The sequence below is a fragment of the Salmo salar genome, chromosome ssa02, assembly GCF_905237065.1.
Source record: "Salmo salar chromosome ssa02, Ssal_v3.1, whole genome shotgun sequence".
Taxonomy (NCBI): domain Eukaryota; kingdom Metazoa; phylum Chordata; class Actinopteri; order Salmoniformes; family Salmonidae; genus Salmo; species Salmo salar.
Genome location: NC_059443.1, coordinates 59,151,572 through 59,167,327, shown reverse-complemented (window position 1 = coordinate 59,167,327; position 15,756 = coordinate 59,151,572). Strand labels below are relative to the sequence as shown.

Below are 15,756 nucleotides of genomic sequence, written 5' to 3'. Positions count from 1 at the left end.
TACATCCCTGTTAGTAAGCATTTCTCCTTTGCCAAGATAATCCATCCACCTGACAGGTGTGGCATATCAAAAAGCTGACTAAACAGCATGATCATTACACAGGTGCACCTTGTACTGGGGACAATAAAAGGTCACTCTAAAATGTTCAATTTTGTCACACAACACAATGCCACAGATGTCTCAAGTTGAGGGAGTGTGCAATTGGCAGGCTGACTGCAGGGATGTCCACCAGAGGTGTTGCCAGATAATTTAATGTTAATTTCTCTACCATAAGCCGCCTCCAACGTCGTTTTAGAGAATTCGGCAGACCTTGACCTTGGACAAGCCTGGAGGGGTGTGTGCGTTATGTGACAAGACTGGACGGTTTTGCTTTGAGCACCTCTCGCCATCTTCTGCATGCTATTGTATTTTTTCTATTTGATTGTCCGTGGCTTGATTTACTTGCAATCAAGCACTGCTGGTATAGTATGTTTAAAGCCTAGAGTCATCTGCCTTGCTATCCTACATTGATAAGCTTTAATGTTAATGGAAAAGTCATTTTGAGATGAAACCCGCCTTGATTGCCCCTTCTGTGAGCTAAATCACAATGGGCAGTTTCAGACATGGGAAGAGCAGCGCTAGGAAAGTGACTGATCTGAGGCACCATGTGTTAGCTAAGTTCACTAAAAGCTCAGTTTCTTGATTCTTTGATCTCTCTGATTTAAATTTAAACAGGATGGTTATGGGTTTTCTTGGCACCCTTGGTGATGATGACCAGCGGACAGTGGCAGACAGCCCCAGGGGGAGGTCTCGGTGACGTAGCCCTAGGGTTGGGCCATCTGGCTTGGGGACTGGGGAGGGCTACCTGACTTGGGTCCTTGTGTCGGGCCCATGAGCACCTGGCAAACCTGGCATAGTAGGATCTGGCAGACTGCCAGAGGAGGAAAGAGTCCACTTTGATTTGGATGGTACATCCCAGCATGGCACCATCTCTGACTGGAAGGGTACCAAGTGGAGAGGAAAGGTCAAAGATGACTTCCTACTGGTTGCCGGTGTACATATGCCTCTGTATTTCTCTGTTAAATGGGAATACCACATACACGTTGGAATTGGAAACATTGAATGGTGTTGAATGGACAGACTATGAATGGACCATTGTATGTGTAGGAGTGATTTTGTTTACAAAGACCTAAGTTATAATCATAGTGTGTGTTAGAAGTAATCGGTATGGTTTAATGTCTACTAGCACAGGCTTTAACTTAGATTCAAAAGTTCCCCTAATTAGATAATTACTTGATTAAAAAGTAAATGTTAATTAGCGGTGTGTGAAAAAACATCTTAACCAGTTGTCAAATTGAAAATTACAAAATGACAGATGAGTGTGATTATGGTTCAGTAAGTCTGCTTTTATAAAATTAAATTAAAATGGATGTAATCTTCTTTAACTGATAAAATTACAAAATGACTTGAAATTACCATAATTATATTATAAAGGTGAATAGCAATAAGGTTTTATAATACAGTGGCTGTGTAAATTGATCCAATCTTGAGATAAGTAAGAAAGGGCATGAAACAGACTTGGTGATGTATATTGTTAAAATGACTGAAAATATTGGTATGTTTTGCCTCTTAAACATCCCTAGAAAAGACAGAGTCATTGAAGCACTCACCCCGAGTACCAAACAAAGAAACACTCCAGATGTTTGGTCAAGAACGTTATGTTGTTTTTCCTCAATCAAAATGAAGGCCGGATTCCATTAAAAATCATCATTTAAATATCAAAAGGCCCACCTGCTTTAGAAAAACCCCACCTATGTATAATGAATAAATTACTGATTAATGAATAATGGAATGTACAAACAAACTCCTTTCTAACCTCCACCTCTGCGTTGGAGGCAGTTGGGAAGTAATACAGTGTTGCACCACCAGGGCTCCCATGAGCCACTATCTGGCAGGTTGAAATATGTGCCTTCTCAAATCGCAACTCATGCTAAAACAATCTAATACAGTATCACCTAATCTCGCAAGAGGACTCACTCAAGCTTCCTCCATGAAGGTCTATGGGAAAGAGTGAAGGTAGATATCCCTATCCCGTCTCTCCCATCTATCTGGAGCATCTTGGCATTACAAAGAAGTATGAAACGGGTAATACACAGAGACAGAACTAAATTGACCAAGACCGCCAGACGTTTTATCTAGTCTTGGGTGATTTCCTTTGAACTCCATGTCAACGAAGAGGGCTGAGAATTCCTCTCTGTCTGAATGGTAGAAGCCTTTATTAAGGCCCGGTGAACCCCAGGAGCATATCGCTGCTGAGTGGATGAACTAATTAAGCCCCTGTTTCCTGGTGCACCAATCAAAAGCCCAGAAATGCTAATGAGCTAAGCCCCGCTGTAGTCAGACACTATCAATCAACCGCCACCTGCACTCCCACTGCCCCCCTCTACAACTTTACATTGAAATGACACACCAAAAAGCATCCCTTTTAATGCAACTATATTCTAGGCACATTTAATATGTAACAACGTTTAGATGCAGGAAATCAGATCTGCTAGATGGGGATGACAGTGAGGTGAATGATGGTGATTAGCCCACGGTGATGGGATTCAAAGCCACTGAACACCTACGGCTCAATTACAGACATGGAGACAAACGGACATCCACAGCCAGTCTCTAGTCTATGAGAATAGAGATTAAAGACGAAGTCCAGCCAGGATGCCTCTAATGTAGCCTAGCCGATGTGTGGTGTCAAAACCGTCACTTTGGTGGCAGCTAATGGAGACTGATGGTTGGCTCCTGGAGCTGCGGCATTGAGAGCGTCCCGATCAAAGCTTCATCTGAAGGCTACATGGTAATTCGGCAGTGATGAGGCCTGTTGAGGTAAATGCATTTGGATGCGGGTAGTTGTGGCAGGCAGATGTGGCAGGTAGTATCTCCAGATGTCTTCATCAGTCTCCGACGTGTCTTTCAATGAGGTTTCACACAGATGGGAGCTGCCAAAGCACCAGGCTTATCTCTGCCAGTTGCATCCAAACCATTCCTTACTTCAAAGACAGAACCAAAATGGCGGCCCGGTTTCAAGATCTATCAAATCCGGTGGGAACCGGTCAGAGGCACATATCAGAACGCTAAAAACAACTTTACAATCCCAGTCAGTCTCATATTTCTTACACCACAAAAATATGCTGAACTAATTCACTGAACAAACATTATTTTACTGTGTAAACAATGAGATTAGACATCGGTTTGTTTTTGCGCCTCAAAGTTATGTATATTTTCATATGCACGCACCAGCTTAGAGATTCAAAAGGAATGAACATTTTCTGGGCATGATTTATTTAATATATTAATTCATACCTGCCTTTGATACGTCTCTCGCCTTTTCAAGACAGGGGGCCCTTCCTCTCCACACTCACAGCTGTCTGATGTTGCATTCTAGGGAAGGTTTTTTTCTTCCATAAATCCTCATTTAATATTAATACCTCTATTCAATCTACTAATAGGGCCACCACTCACCTGACTTGAATATCTAAAACTACCGAGGGAAGAATTGAGCCCTTACAGGTTCACGAAAGGACAGCTGAAAGTGTTACTTCTTCACAGTCCAATCTGCAGTATTCTCAAGGGAATAGTGTGTACTGAAATTGTAAGTAGAGTTAGTCCAATATGGATGTTGCCAAGGGAATATAGACTGAAATGATCAGTAGAGTGTGAACAGTCACCGACGCGTGCCAGGTACAGCTGATGTGCTTTTTCATCTAACATCTGATAGGATGTAATTTACATACCATAAAAGACAGAGTGGAATTTATTCACTAAAAGATTAATTCTAGAAATAAACCATCATGTTCATTTGTTGATTCTACTTATGCATATTCATAATTTCTCCTCTTCACTTTAAGAGTTGAGATCTTATCTAAATGAACAAGTTCATTCTTAGTTGATTTCCTGTTCCTTTTTTCTATATGGCTTTATTCGCTGATACAATCCTGTATTGTACTGTAGTAAATACTGTAACCAATAGCAGGAACACAATCCAGTATTGTACTGTAATAAATACTGTAACCAATAGCAGGAACACAATCCAGTATTGTACTGTAGTAAATACTGTAACCAATAGCAGGAACACAATCCATTATTGTACTGTAGTAAATACTGTAACCAATAGCCGGAACACAATCCAGTATTTATTGTACTGTAGTAAATAATGTAACCAATAGCAGGAACACAATCCAGTATTGTACTGTAGTAAATACTGTAATCAATAGCAGGAAAACAATCCAGTATTGTACTGTAGTAAATACTGTAACCAATAGCAGGAACACAATCCAGTATTGTACTGTAGTAAATACTGTAACCAATAGCTGGTACTCAATCCATTATGTGTGCAACCACACCATTGTGGTAAACCTTTTTCCAGTTGTTTAATGTTGTCAGGTGGTTGTCGGCGGGTAACGACGGAAGCGGGCAGCTAGAATTCTCCGTTTGTTCTGGGCAAAAGCGAGCTGCATGTTTAATAACATCTAGGGGGAATGTCAATTACACATGTAAGATTGATTAGTCTTTCTGGCCTCCTTCCTCTCTCTCCTTCCTTCTCTCGCTTTCTGTCTGTCTGTCTCGCCCTCTATCTACCGATGTTTCTCTTTGACTCTCACTCTCACTCACACACACACACAAACACTGATGCAACAGAATGGCCTTCAGTGCAGCTGGAGAAATATTGTGGGGACTTAATTAACCCGTGCAATATTTTTTTTTAAATGGGTGACAAATAAAAACTGTATATATGTTCTCTATAATAGCATAGAGAAGCTGATACAGAGCCAAGTCACGTACAGAGGGGAACGTATAGACATTCATCCTATCTGTCCTCATAGAAAGAGAGTCGTTGTAAAGCACGTCCGTCGTAATCTATTAAAACTACCTCCAGTGGGTGTGGTAGTAAAAGGAGAAGAGAGAACTTCGCTTTTTGTTTTGAATCTGAAAGTCCCGTGTATTGTGAGATGTCGGTTTTCCAGAGCGTAAGTGGGGCAACAACAAGGTTGATTTTGTCGCTGTGCCCATAGACGGCGCCAGACATAACCAGCCGCTTATTGAAAGGAGAAATACATGTCGGTCTGATGGTTCTTAAGGAGAGCAAATGCCATTCTATATTTTTGGGGGTTGGGTTACCATTCCCCCCTCCTCCCCGGTCTCTGTCTCCTTGCTTTATCTGGACTTGGTCAATTAACTGGAGCCAGTCATCTCATCCCACCTCATCTCTTTCACCCCGTCTGCCTCCCCAGCGTTTCTTCATTGAACATTTTTTTTTATTTTTTATCTTCGCTTTCAGCCATACTCCTCGGGGTTACAGATTGCCTGGCATTCAATTTGTGCCACATACAATTCTGCACCTGATCAGTGCGGAGATGGGCCTAGATGGGACTGTCTGGCTGCCTAAAGAGGACCTCCGACTGTCTTTCAATAGCTGCCAACAATCATCCTTGTCAATCTGAATGGCGAAAGGGGACACGAGCTGCTTCGAGCTCCGAGGAAACTACTAATGTGTACACACTCTGTGCACAGCGATTCATCCCAATTCATTCCCATTTGCCTGAGATTAAAAGGAGAGAGAAGAAGATGAGCTGAAAGCTGAACCCATTCTGGCATCTTGATGTAAGGCCTACTGTATGTTTCTGGAGGACTGTGTTGCATCTCTGTGTGTTGCAAAACAACCTATTCAATAAAAGTTAATATTGTTTTTTTCTTCATCCGTCTCGATCTCTCTGTAGCTATTTACTGAAGGGACATAATCATCAGATCTGGAATCATGCGGCTGTTGCTGTGGATTGCTTTACAAAGCTGTCGTTCAAACGCCTCATCTCGCAACCGGGGAAAATGTTGCTGGATGGACGTATAAAACGTTCAATTTCTCGATGTGATTAGCAAGACAGACGTGGAAATGTGGCTTGATGTATCAAATGTTCCTCATGCTGTATCAAATGTCCAAAATGTCAATGGGATTAGCAGGATGTGTGAGTATATGAACGGTCCAGATACTCAACCATCCTCCTACTGGGAGGTTGGATCCTCGACTATTTCTGTCCAGTTCTGGTTAAAGGACAAACTCCACTTACAGGAGCTATGAACATGAGTGGCTCAACTCACTGCCAAAGTGGCTAGGCCTTGAATGTGAAACTCAACATTACCAAACGGATCTAATATGAAAACTTTGCACTGGGCCCATTCTATTCCATATGGAGAGCAGAGCACACAGAATATAATCAACTCAATAACATGGCAATCAAGGAAATCCAACACTTGAGATAATGCATTTTCTGTTTCCCTGCTCAAGTAATTGTAAGAATATGATGCCGCCAATGATTCACATTTTCCGTGCCTTTTTGCAGTTTGGAAGCAGGTGTGGACATCAACAGTGTCCACATTATAGTGAACACATGACTTTTCTACCAGAAGTCAACAGGGTTTTTGTTTTAAAGTAGTCTAATCTGATGCATGACATCAACCATAACACCCATCACAACAAATATACATATTACTATTTCCTACTCACTGACAAGTCATTTAGCATTTTCCTGAAACACCTGCAAAAGGAAAACCTGATTCATAATTCAGTCATTCTTATTAACCCCTTCCATATTTTAGTCATCCTCAGATGTCTGCCTACTCTTCAGTACATACATAAATCATAGGCTGATATCCGAACAGTGATGAATTCTTACAGAGCCTGTTCGTGTTCCACCTTGAAGCCAGGCCTTTGCACCGCGCTTCAATGCATCTCTAATGGCATGGCCCTGCTAAGCACACCTCTCATCTCTCCCACACAGCACACACAAACACACACACACACACACACACACACACACACACACACACACACACACACACACACACACACACACACAGCCAGGCAGCCAGCTCTTCAATCACCATCACTCCCATCATCATGTCCATCGCCGTCTGCCTCAGTGTGTGTATGTGTGCATGCGTGTGCACGTGAGATGGATTTAAATAATGCCACCACTCAGCAGGAGGAGAACCAGAGTGGTGGGAGGATAATATGCCATTACCACCACCACCACTACGTGCCTGGGTATATGACGTGGCACTAGATATTATGAAGAGGGAATCCAGATGTGTGATGTGCTGAGAGGGAGAACTAGCACTTGTATGACTGCACCACTGACTGTTATTTGAGTGCGAGTTAGTTATCCGAATAAATCAACATTTGTCAAAAGGTAAACTAGGAGTACTTTCAAAAAGGAATAAGACAAATGTTTTGTTGTTCATTTCAGCTGAATTGGCTAGTGCAAACTTTAAAACCTGTAAACATATTCAAAATGAATCGGTTTGAATTAAATAATAAATTGTATAGTTAACAACAGATAAGATAGATAAGTATATTTTCTTTTACAGCAGTAATGTGCTACAATGGCTTCCCATCACTGCTGTCCAACTTCTTGACACCAAACCATGCATGTAAAACACAATTATTTCACCTACAATCCCCTGGAAATAGCAAAGCATTACACTGATAACCCTTGAAATTGAACCACCAGTGTTTACAGCCCCGCACTCTATTTACCCCCAAGCTCTCAGCAAGCATCATCTACCAGTTGGCTTTTACTTGATTCAATCTCTATTGGTAAATAACTAATCTACTTCACTTAACACTATAGGGACCTGGAATATTGTCCTGGGCAAGCAAACATGAAAGATGATGAAATCATATCAAAATATGATTGAGATAGGATCCAACAGTGAGTGTGAGTGGAGGGTGGGAGGCATGGGGAAGGGCACTTACTGAAATGAAGTGTGCACTCCTGAAGCCTCCTAGGGTGGGATTAGAGTGCTACCCAGGTACATTACATATAAACTCTGTTTTATTATTTGTCCATGCATGCAGAGTCTGGGGCTCTATAACAACAAGGAAAGCTGATGCTTTCAATATCGCTACTAGATTTTGTTAAGGTTTTCCAACTCAGGCCGTCTTTATTATTTGTGAATAATTCCTCTGGGAGTTGTCTGAGAAAGAAAAGTGCGAAACAAAGAGCAAACCTGGGCCTGGTGGGTTTTGTTTATAGGGAAACGAGGGAGGGCTGTGTTAGCCAGACCGGTAAATAAACGCTGGCTAGCGGACCGTGACGGCCTCCCTGGGCCCGACGCCTGATCAGTGCCTGACCCAGCACATACCCTGCGGCTCAAATATCCCAGACAGACACAGACACCAGAGGTAACTCTCCTACCAGTGGGAGGTGGTGGAGGGGGGGGACAGAGCTTGGTGAAGTGTTCTCTAGTAAAATAATAAGTCAATCATATGGCATTGAAACAGTAGTTATCAGAAGATGGTATGTCTGCCTACACAAATAAATATTAGTGTACAGTACCACAACAACCAACCAACCACCACATTTAACTGTTGAATATAGCACATTATGACAAATATTTGTATCTGTTATAGAATATGACCAGATATTTACCAGTTGCTCAGTCCTATCCTTAGCCCCTTAGCCACTGTAGTTTGGAGGGAATCCCATTGCAATGCAAGTAAATGTGTTTCTATACCTACTTCCTTTTGGAGATGGGGGATAATTGAAAGAGTGGATTGCACTAAGCCTTTGTTAGGCTGCTGTTATTGTTGTTCGTACTCAAGTGATATCACTCTGTGACTCACTGTTTTGTACATGGGAGTTGGGGTGTGAGGAGTGGGAATACAGGAACAGCACAGTTGGTGGTGCAGGATAATAATAAAGTGCCAAATGAATGGAAAGAAATAGCAACAGCAAACTTCACTCTGACGGGGCCAATGAATATGTAATAGTACATTTCAATGGTTGTATTCTCTTATTCAACTGCTGTGACCCTGATTGCGTGGGTCTGTCAGTTTAGCATACGGCTCATTTAAATTGCCTGTTTGATTTTCAGCCATCTTGGATAACAGGTTGTACTTGGTTTAACACGACTAGCTACGCAGTGGCCACTATTGCAAGCGGGACCCATTGACACCATCAAATTGTTGGAAAACGAGCAAATGACAGAACATTTGATGAGGTAGAAAAACATCAGAGATGTTAGTTTGAAAGAGGACTGTTTCTCTCTTTTTTTGCTGTAAATGTGCCACCACTGATGTACGAGACGACTGCTGTACAGAACCATAAATAGATTCTTTCAACACATAGGAACAGCCAGAGTGAGACCGTCGTCAAACCGAGACAGCTGGTGAGAGCTGGTTTCTCACAACACACTTCTCCACCAACTTTATGTAATCAACTCACTCACTAATTGGCTACTAAAACATTTGATTTTCTTCTTCTGTTCGGCTCAAAAAGAAACTTCTCTGACAAATGCTTTTGTTTGATCATTGTATGGCAAAGAACTCGTTTCATTTTCAGTATGGGTTTTGTCTTTGTCTTGAGAAAGAACTGCTTCAACTGGGAAAATGGAATCAGAGTATGGCTCCTGGCTTGGTTCAAGTCTGGCTTTGGTTCTGGTTCATTGATTCTGGTTCTATGACTCAGACCTGGGTTCATGAAGTCCCAGATGGGTGGGGTTGGCACTTCTGGGACTATTCCATTGGTTCCATTGCACCAGGCAAGCTCAGTCAAGCACAGCTGAAGTATTTGACAGAAAACAAACACTATTTAAACCCAGATCTGCAATGACTAAAGTGAAGACGTTTCTGAGCAATACCCGATACTGAGGAGTACTGTGGCAACATGAATTCAAGGATGAAGCTTCAACACTATGTTGGCCCAATCTCAAATGGACCCCTAAGCCCTACAGCCTATGCACTTGTGGAGATCTGAGAGAATTTCATTGGTGTAAGAAATATAGTTAAAACTTCTACCTAACCTATCAGATCTCCACAAGTGCATAAGGCGAAAGGCTTAGGGGTCCATTCGGCATTGGGCCATTGACTTCCATACCACTCAATCCATATTAATACCCATGATGCATGTGAGCACATTCTACATCTTCCGAGGCAGTCCAAAGCTGCGGAGTAAACTTGTTACATGGATTGACTATGTGTCAGGCTGCATCTTGTTATCTTGAGTGACAAGCAAAGTACTTAATGCCCTGACATTTCAATAATGTAAATATGCAGTCTCCTGACACACTTTTATGTGCATGCAAGGAATATGCCATTGCCACATATCCCCGTTGGGACTCTGGCGTTTTTGCTGTAACCTTTCCATGAGATTTAAAATCCCAAACTTGTCCCAACGTCTCTCCTAACAATGATCAGAATGTACAAATTATCTCAGCTCCTTTTTGAGTCAGACATTTCCATAATTGAACTATTCCATAATTGAACTTTTTTTGTTTGTTTCATCTTATTGGATATGATCAGATGAATCATCCATTATCTACATGTAAAATCATACAGTATTTAACACACACACACACAGAGAGAGAGGGATAGAGACACACAAACACACACACCTCCCATCTCTTCATCGCCTCTACTGCATGACTCCATCCCTCCATCACTTAATCCACCACTGTCTCTTAGGCTATCATGAGAAGGCACATTCCTTCATATTCCAATCTGGCTCAAACACACACAAAGCATATGGGATCATTAATACCCTTAACTATGTAAATGCCCAATAGGTTAGATATACAGCAGCATACATCCCATATAATGACAGACAGACAGACACTTCCATTTCTGCTCCATGAAGCATCGTCAACTCTTCTGTTTATTTGCACTAGTGCTCAGATGGGAAAAATCTAAGAGTCTCTATTTAGTTCTGCATACAGCAACAACTCTACATATTTAATGCAAGGGATCTATTCTTGCTCATTACAAAGTTGCTTGCGTCACAAGTGAGAAGAGAGGGGGGAATTGTTTCACAGTTGCACAATTAGAACCTAATCTATTCATATCACAAAACAGCACAGGTTCCATGTGCCTATATGGTGGTGATGCTGCTGAGCATTTCCACGGTTACAGAATTATGCTGAGACTCAAATTTTTCTATTCAAATGTATGTCAAACAAAAAACATTGATTTCAAAGTTTAACAAACCAACACATTTACTTGAAGAACTGTGCAGATGCTAAGTTTGGTAACATCTCCCTTCGTTTTTTATGTGTCCACGTTTTCCCCCAAAATCGTAAATATCTGCTTCGAATTAAGTTTCAACGATGTCTGCAGAAAGAACGGGGTGTCAGCTATGACATGACACATTGGCTGTGTTCGAATACCTATACTAACATACTGTATACCACATACTTAATGAGTATATACTACATACTATTAGTTAATTTTAGTATACTGTAAACAAACGGTATCCTTTCAGTTGAGCATACTAGCGCTACGCCTGTCTACCGGAAGTTGATTCTGTTGCTATGCAACCTCTTCTCGCCACAGCAGAGCTGGTTAGGCTGTTTGTATGTTATCCAGAGCGTTGGTGACTGCAGCTGTGCTGCTGGCAACAATTTAATTAGGCTTTTTTGCCGATGTTTACTGACACCAGCCATATTAAACGGGTGTTGAGCGTTCGTAAATTCATCAGTTATTCTGCGCTCTGGCTCACTCAGACGAGAGTGCTCTGAAATTGGAGTAGATAGCCAGAGCGAATTTATGTCCATTGAGAAATCACAACGACTATACCACTTAGCTAAGAATGACGTGAATAATCAAGTCAATAAACGTTGGGTAGTTAGTTAGATAGCATATAGTTAATATACTGGCAAGTTCAATGTATTAGTAACCAACTAACGAGGTAGCTAGCTAACATACCGGTAGTACCTATGTTGTAATGATATAATATGTGGTTCGTAAGGATAGCGTAGCCAACACATTGTCAGCCAACATAACGTGAAGCATTACTTTATTACATTGCTCAACATTTGTCATAATTAGTTAAAACAATTCATTTTTATCGATGGACTTCAGCTGCATATTTTCCGCCATTTTCTTCAAATCTGAAAATGTTGTGAAGCCATGCCCATTTCCTGAAGAATTGCATTATCGGCCCTAAAAGTACAGAAATAGTGTCCACTGCGTGTATACTTCATATTTTGGCGAATGTAGTACGACATCCAGGAACTTTTGGCATACTAACTCTCTATTCATAATATGACCAATAAGCATACTACATTCTCAATTTACATCACAAATAGTATGGTTAGTATGAGTATTCGAACACAGCTATTGACTTGAATTTACACCCGGTAACAGAATTACAGAAATGGAATTTCATCATGGGTCCCTGGGTATCACTCTACACACTGGCTATTATTTTTATGAGCTCTGCCCCCAAATAAGACCAAATTTGGTTGGTCCAAACCGGACAAAATCTGAACCAATCATAGATGTCTATGTCTCACAAGTTTGGACATCAAAGTAGAGTACAGCACAGCACAGAACAGTAGAGTTCATTACAGTATAGAGTAGAGCTCAGTAGAGTACAGCACAGCGCAGAACAGTAGAGTTCATTACAGTATAGAGTAGAGCTCAGTAGAGTACAGCACAGCACAGAACAGTAGAGTTCGTTACAGTATAGATTAGAGCTCAGTAGAGTACAGCATAGCACAGAACAGTAGAGTTCATTACAGTATAGAGTAGAGCTCAGTAGAGTACAGCACAGCGCAGAACAGTAGAGTTCATTAGAGTATAGAGTAGAGCTCAGTAGAGTACAGCACAGCGCAGAACAGTAGAGTTCATTACAGTATAGAGTAGAGCTCAGTAAAGTACAGCACAGCGCAGAACAGTAGAGTTCATTACAGTATAGAGTAGAGCTCAGTAGAGTACAGCACAGCGCAGAACAGTAGTTCATTACAGTATAGAGTAGAGCCCAGTAGAGTACAGCGCAGAACAGTAAGAGTTCATTACAGTATAGAGTAGAGCTCAGTAGAGTACAGCACAGCACAGAACAGTAGAGTTCATTAGAGTATAAAGTAGAGCTCAGTAGAGTACAGCACAGAACAGTAGAGTTCATTACAGTATAGAGTAGAGCTCAGTAGAGTACAGCACAGCACAGTAGAGTTCATTACAGTATAGAGTAGAGCTCAGTAGAGTACAGCACAGCGCAGAACAGTAGAGTTCATTACAGTATAGAGTAGAGCTCAGTAAAGTACAGCGCAGAACAGTAAAAGTTCATTACACTACAGTATAGAGTAGAGTTCAAACCGGACAAAATCTGAACCAATCATAGATGTCTATGTTTCACAAGTTTGGACATCAAAGTTCAGCACAGTAGAGTACAGTACAGTACAGTTCAGTATAGTACAGTAGAGTTCAATACAGTATAGAGTACAGTTCAGTAGAGTGTGTTAGCGCTGGGTAGGAACAAAAATGTGCACCACTTTGTATTGGGAAACCCTTGACAAGAGACTAGGATGACCATTTAACTACTGCCTCGACAGAAGAAATAGGTCATGTATTTGATATCCCCCCCACCTCAAGTGCATAAGGTCAAACTTTGGAAGTTGGTTTTTCAAGCCCACTCGGAAACACCTAGAGGCATGGGGGATGTCACTTCTGCCATGACTGACTGGGGGCTGGTGATGTGTTGAAATGAAATCAGTTTCGTTACAGACAGGACTAAGTGTGGGTAATGAGGAATTGGGAGGAGGGTCAGACAGATTCTCTCTGGAAAGCATGGGGAAACTGATAAGTAAATGCTGAGGTGATTGTGTTAACTGTCTTGAGTGTCTCTGCCATGATTTGTTCGATGATTGTTCAACCACTTGATGATATCACTTAACAACAAAAGAGATGCATGTCGAATAGGGTTTGGCAATTATACTGGGGATGACTGCATGCACAGTTGCCTCGGAATGAATCCTGGGAATCTCACACTCTATGCGCGCTCCATCACACGCACGCACCCACACACCTTTCATAGGCCTAAGTTATTGGCAATTTCACCAAAGTCAAACTGATGGCTACATAGACCAAATATTATTTTAAAACAACTGTACAAGTATTCACTTACACTGCTATTTTGCCCAGACCAGTGCACCATGGCTTGGTTGTGAGAGGAATCTCCGGTCAATGCGAAGGTTGAACTGGTGAGTTTGAGTTCGTCCTGCCTTGAACTGGCCGCTCTTCTGTCCTCGTTGCTCCATCGCAATTCGGACCGTGTCACTCTGCTGCGCCCAGCCGGTGAGGTGATGCCCTCTCGCGAGTAACTCAGAGGCAGTGTCTCCCTTCTCTGGGGTGAGCCGGAGGACTTCACTTTATCATCCCCAATATTAGCTCTCGGGCTGTCCCTACGAACTCGGTGCTTGTGTGAGATGCCGGGAATTAAATATGCGCGAGCCTTCCCGACATCTGTATTGCCTGAATGACGGTTCATTTTCAGGTTGGAAACTTTGTACTCACCGCGCCGGGTGAATTTTCTCTGTTTACCACCACCGTAGTGCATTCCTCCATCGAGTAGTGCGTTCTTGGAACGGAGCAGCATGTCAGTATTCCGTTTTCGCCTTGAGTAGATGTATTTCCCCTGGATGCATTCATCGGACCCAGCTTCACAATCAAGCTGTTGAGTTTCGGCGCTTGCAGAATTTAAACTCCGTGAAGCAGTTGTCCCGTCTCCATTTCCAATAACTTCCCCTCCGTACCCTGTTGCGAATTCTCGTGTGTCCGTTTTAAGCAGTAATTCCTTAATACGCCCCTTATCTCCCGGCTGACATGATCTGCATGTTATCTCTGATTTAGCGGCTAGAAAGAAAGATAGAATTATCAAAAGCAGAAACCAAAAAACGCTGGTGTGCCAAATAGGGCATAATCTGACCCCCCTCTCCATAGCTGGTGGCAGAGAAAGATGCTCAGTCTGGATACAAGTATTTTTTTACTCTCTTGTTCTCTTCCCTTTGTGACTGTAATTGATGTTAAGCAACAGAACTCCTCGCAAGTTGCGGCTCGTCCAATTGCTCTGCAGCGTTAAAAAGTGCGACTCGGCGAAGTGGTCCCAGATGAAGGATTTGGATCGAATGAAGCCCTGCGCGCGCGGGGGAGGAGCTGGCAGTATCCAGGGAAAAGATAGGCCACATTTCTTCTGGCGTCTGTTTTTCCCCTCGCCCAGAACAATGCATTAATAATTTCGTAATAAATAATTTGTTAGCATTTATCGTGCATACTAGTCATTTTATTCGATCTATCTTTAAATACTATTGCGTATATGATTCCTTTGTCAATGTTGTTGGCTATTACTATGGTCTTGTTAACAATATCCCGAACAGCTGTAGATTGTATCTACCAGTAGGCCTAGGTTTACTGTGCATAAGAGTCAACTACTCAATCACATTTCTCAGAAGATGAAAGAGAATGGTTATATTAATTATGAATATATCTAATTGCTTTAAAGTTATAGGCGTGCTATTGCTCTTATGGGGGGGGGGTGTTCCGAAATTAGAACATTTTACTTAAACCCCAATTATGCATAATGTCACGGATCACATGGAGGTATTGTTTATTAAGATTTAAATACCCTCTATATGGGCATAGAATATATGCTTTAGATCACATGTATCAAACTCATTCCAGAGGGCCGAGTATCTGCGGGTTTTCGCTCCACCTTTGTACTTGATTGATGAATTAAGGTCACAAATTAGTAATGAACTCCCCTCTCCTGTTTGTCTAGGTCGTAGTCGAAAGGAACAACCAAAAACCCGCAGACAGGCGGCCCTCCGTGGAATGAGTTTGAAACCACTGCTTTAAATGATCTCTCTACATGTGATGTGAGAGCATCATAAGCAATGTGAGGTCGTTCACTAGCCTACGTGATACATCCGAGATCTAAAAGAGACTCAAGTTCACCT

General features: G+C 41.9%; 1 protein-coding gene across 4 annotated transcripts in view; it reads right to left on the bottom strand.

The window, feature by feature from the left end:
- Positions 1-14,913, bottom strand: part of LOC106586852 (VPS10 domain-containing receptor SorCS1) — a 165,880-nt gene extending 150,967 nt beyond the window's left edge. For all 4 annotated transcript variants that reach the window (XR_001324265.2, XR_006761805.1, XR_006761806.1 and 1 more), the window contains exon 1: positions 13,929-14,913. Coding sequence is in view for 1 of the 4 variants with exons in the window: in XM_014174576.2 (XP_014030051.1) it covers positions 13,929-14,741 (813 nt within the window). In the remaining 3 variants the exon portion in view is untranslated. The remainder of the gene's footprint in view (positions 1-13,928) is intronic.
- Between the last annotated feature and the right edge of the window lie 843 nt (positions 14,914-15,756).